General features: G+C 38.9%; 1 protein-coding gene across 1 annotated transcript in view; it reads right to left on the bottom strand.

Moving 5' to 3' along the window:
* Positions 1-1,161, bottom strand: part of ELAPOR2 (endosome-lysosome associated apoptosis and autophagy regulator family member 2) — a 1,439,853-nt gene extending 1,438,692 nt beyond the window's left edge. The window contains exon 1 of the mRNA XM_044088347.1: positions 807-1,161. Coding sequence (XP_043944282.1) covers positions 807-974 — 168 coding nt within the window. The 5' untranslated portion in view covers positions 975-1,161. The remainder of the gene's footprint in view (positions 1-806) is intronic.
* Positions 1,162-4,100: the final 2,939 nt, after the last annotated feature.

Below are 4,100 nucleotides of genomic sequence, written 5' to 3'. Positions count from 1 at the left end.
AAAACAGGTTCCCAAGACACCTGTCGCCAGCATAAGATTTTAAGCATCAGTCATTTAACTAAGGGCATACTCGTTTCATATTTCTGATTAGGTGTAGAGTACAGAGCAAACTTATTGGCAGAGTCGTAGAGTCCAGTATATATATATATATATATATATATATATATATATATATATATATATAGACACACACACACATATACCGGTACACACACGTGCATATACAATTGCGTTTTGCGTAACCTAAATGTAATCCTAACAAACACCGACTTTTCCTCGGCCACCGGCTACGTTATCAAGAAAAAAATGACAGAAATAGGATCTCTTCCTTCAGTATTTACTCTTAGCCCAGTTTTGTGGACGAGACTTTTTACACTAGTACCGCACCTCTGAGGCAACAGGGAAGTGATGGGGTCGCATACTAGCAGGTTTCTTCCTAGGAGGAAAAAACACTAGCAGGTTTCTTCCTAGGAGTAATATGGATACCAGAACATTTCTCACACATAATTACTCAAAATTAAATCGTTTAAATATGACTTATTTCTGTGTGCCTCCTTGTGCGCAGCTTCAACACAGCTAGCACTGACAGGGCATTCACCATGGTGCTCCTATTTCTTTCATTTTTCACTTAAAAACGGTTCGACAGTTTTCAATCTTGACCTTTCAATACAAAGCAACATACAAATAAAGCAATACAGAAATGGTACACCGTTATAAAATCTGAAGGGTAAATAAAGAGATGCTGAATCGGGCTGCTTCCAATTAAATGGCTGTACATAATAACAGGAACAATGGGACTCCCTCACCTCTTTGCAAAAGGAAGGCGACGATGGACCTGCCACCGTGGTGGTATTCATTAAGATATCCGCAGCGTTCACAGTGCAGAGAAGCAATGACCATAGCCTCACCGAGTGTAGAAAGGTTGACAGCACGACCATCGCCACACCACCACCTCCTGCTGTTCTGGTTAACATCTTGACATGTATTTAAAACAAAATCACTGCACTGTCAATAAGAAAAGGCGCTGATTTCTTTCCTGTCACCAATACATCACACAGCGTACTAGAAACAAGCAGCACGATTTGCCTTTTCTCTTTCTACCTTACAGGTTGCTATGATAGATAGTACGCCTTCCCCAGCTGAAAACCGACAACGCCGGTTCATTACGTCATCGTTCTGACGCGCGCACCAGCAAACCCCCCCACACACTCACAAACACACACACACACGGCTTGGTCTGTGCACGTGTATCAAAAGTGATTTACAAATTGTCAGAAGGAGGAATATATTACCTGGAAAAATGGATTCATTCTTTATGCAGACCCTGTTTCATACATCTCAACGGTCCACATTTTCGCAGAATGTCCATCATATTTTTTGTCCGTTCCTTATAAAATTTGTGATTTTCTGGCAAACCACTGTAATGATCTGGTGACTGAAGTCACTGGATAGTGACATACATTGGAGCTTCACAGTTCAAATTCTTCAGAAAATGCATGTTAACATAACCCCTATTATTCTAGCAACTTTCTAAGTTTATAAAAGCAATATTTAAAATCTATCCCTATTTTGGGATTTTGTCCCCAATTTTGTCAAGCTTAGCACTAAGAGGTATGTCCTCTTTGTTTACACCTATTAAGATAGGTAGGGTTGCCACCTTTTCAGATGCCCAAAGTGGGACATTTTTTGTAGAAATGTGAGATTTTGCAGAACAAAGCATACCCACGTCCAGTGCAAAGGACAGAACTTCACTTTTTTGCCAAATAAAAGCTTATTTGTAGCATTTGAGTTGCTTATGCTATTTCATATAATATTTATGTGTTTCAGAAACAAAATAACTGTTTTATGCAAACTAAGAAAAGTATGTTGTCTTAAATTCTCAGGACATTTGCCATTTTTTAGTTTTTTTTTTTGCAGGACACAACTGCCCAAAGTGGGACTGTCCCTCATAAAGAGGGACAGGTGGTAACCCTGACTGCAGGCAACAAAATCACATAAGTATTAACCCTAGCTCACAATTCATAGACATAGCTAAAATTAAATATATTTGTTAAAATGTGGCTACCCATCCATGTATGATTTCTCTTCAGGCTGTGGGTTTAATTACGCTTCACAATCATACCTTTTTTTCAACCTCTACACGCAAGAAATCTGGGCAAAGCCAAAAATAAAGGGGGGGGGGGTCAAATATAAAAAATCAAGGAGGAATTTTAAATATTTCTCTGCTAAACACAGAAAGTTGCTAGAATGACAAATGTTGCATTAGAATGCATTTTCTGAAGGTTATGAGTTCTGAAATGCAAACGTTATGTTATTAGTTACTTAAATCCTCAATGATATGCCATGAATCACAGGCCAAAAATATGAAGCAAGAATCTGGACATTCTATGAAAATATGGACAGTTGAAAGGTATGTCCCTAGTTCATTTACTTATTTAATCTTTAATTAAAGTTTTCTTGAACCATAGCAAATATGGAATATCTGATGATTTTGACCATAGGCAGTTTATATGTTCCCACCACACCATTCCACCTCCAGTCACAGAAAATATGTATAAAAACTCAATTCTGTGCATCTAATTATATCAGATTTGAATACCAAATACCACGTGACTCTTCTCATTTCTAGTACAATTGTGAGATGAGATACTACTAAGAAACACAAGTTTAAAAAACTGAAAGTAATACAAATGTGAAAATGTAAGCATATTATCAAAGATAACATAAAATATGTAGACTTTTAACGGGTGAAATACACAAATCAACTTCACAGTCATTTATGTTTGCTTCTGAAAAAAGGAGATGCCACATGTGGGTCCTACTGCATCAAAAATTATTGGTGCCTCCAGCATGCCGCTCATATAGCCTGGGCTTTTAGTGTGTTAAACAGTTTAATCACTTGTATGATGGGGGATCACATCAAGCCTGCAAATAGGAACATACGTTCAACCGGTACATTATGTGAATGAGGTAAATCAGGTCTGAAAATAGGTACCTACCTCAAAATTAGATACAGTTGAGACAGGGTCAGACGTAGATAAACTGGCACCCTAGGAAAAGGGCTCCATGGAACCCCTCACTGCCCAGCTCCCCACACACATACATACCCCACAGTCCTCCATACTATTTTTACTATTTTTCTTCCTTTTTTCACAGTTTGTTTTTACTCTTCATTTTTTCATACATTCATTCATTCATTCATTCAACACATCCTAACTAGGAAAAACTGACTCTGATAAGTGTAGAGGAAATAACTGCATTTAGCTGGGATCTCTGGGCAACTAGAACCTCAGAAGCCATGGGGGTAACTAGATGGCCTGAGGTACATTTCATCCAATGATAGCCTAAAATCTGAGCAAGGAAAGAAAATCCATTTTGCTGTGCAACTTTGATTTTTTTTCCTGTATCCTTTCAACATACCATAACTAACCAGAACTACACTAACTGTGGAGGAAATAAGTGAATTATGCTGGGGATCTGTGGGCAACTAGGCATCCAGAATCTATGGAGGTTCTAGATGCTCTGATGTGCATTTTAGAGGTTTTCATTTTCCAACCTTTTCATCTAATGATGGCCTGAGCAAAAATTAGGATTTAAGAAAGAATTTCAGTGTTATTCTTCAACTTTGCTTTTTCCTGCATTCTTTAAGCAACCCCCAACTAACCAAGTGTACAATATAATAAGCTTCTGGTGTCATTCTAAGGGGATCCAGTATCTGTCTGCTTGGGAAGACATGGTCGACAGACCATGATCCTTTGCCACAGATGGCCTGCACCTGTCCCCCTTGGGATTCAAGATACTGGCTAAGGCTCTTGCTGCCCCTATAGTGCCTTTTTTAGGCAATGTTCAAATAACAAATTCACCACCGTAACAGGAACAGACAAGCAAAAACTGAGGGTAATGCTACTCAATGCTAGAAGTCTAAATCTCAAAATGCACTCACTCGAGGCACTCCTTAATATGGAGAACATCATTATCGGTGTAGTGATTGAGACCTGGTTCAAGGCTCCAGAGAGCCCCTCTGCACTACCAGGCTATAACTCATACCACACTTTTCGGCCATGTAACCTGGACCGGAATACCAAAGGTGGAAGTGTGTC

Source organism: Protopterus annectens, chromosome 11.part0 (genome assembly GCF_019279795.1).
Source record: "Protopterus annectens isolate FY-2018-M chromosome 11.part0, PAN1.0, whole genome shotgun sequence".
Taxonomy (NCBI): domain Eukaryota; kingdom Metazoa; phylum Chordata; order Ceratodontiformes; family Protopteridae; genus Protopterus; species Protopterus annectens.
This window is presented reverse-complemented; position numbering and strand designations above follow the sequence as displayed.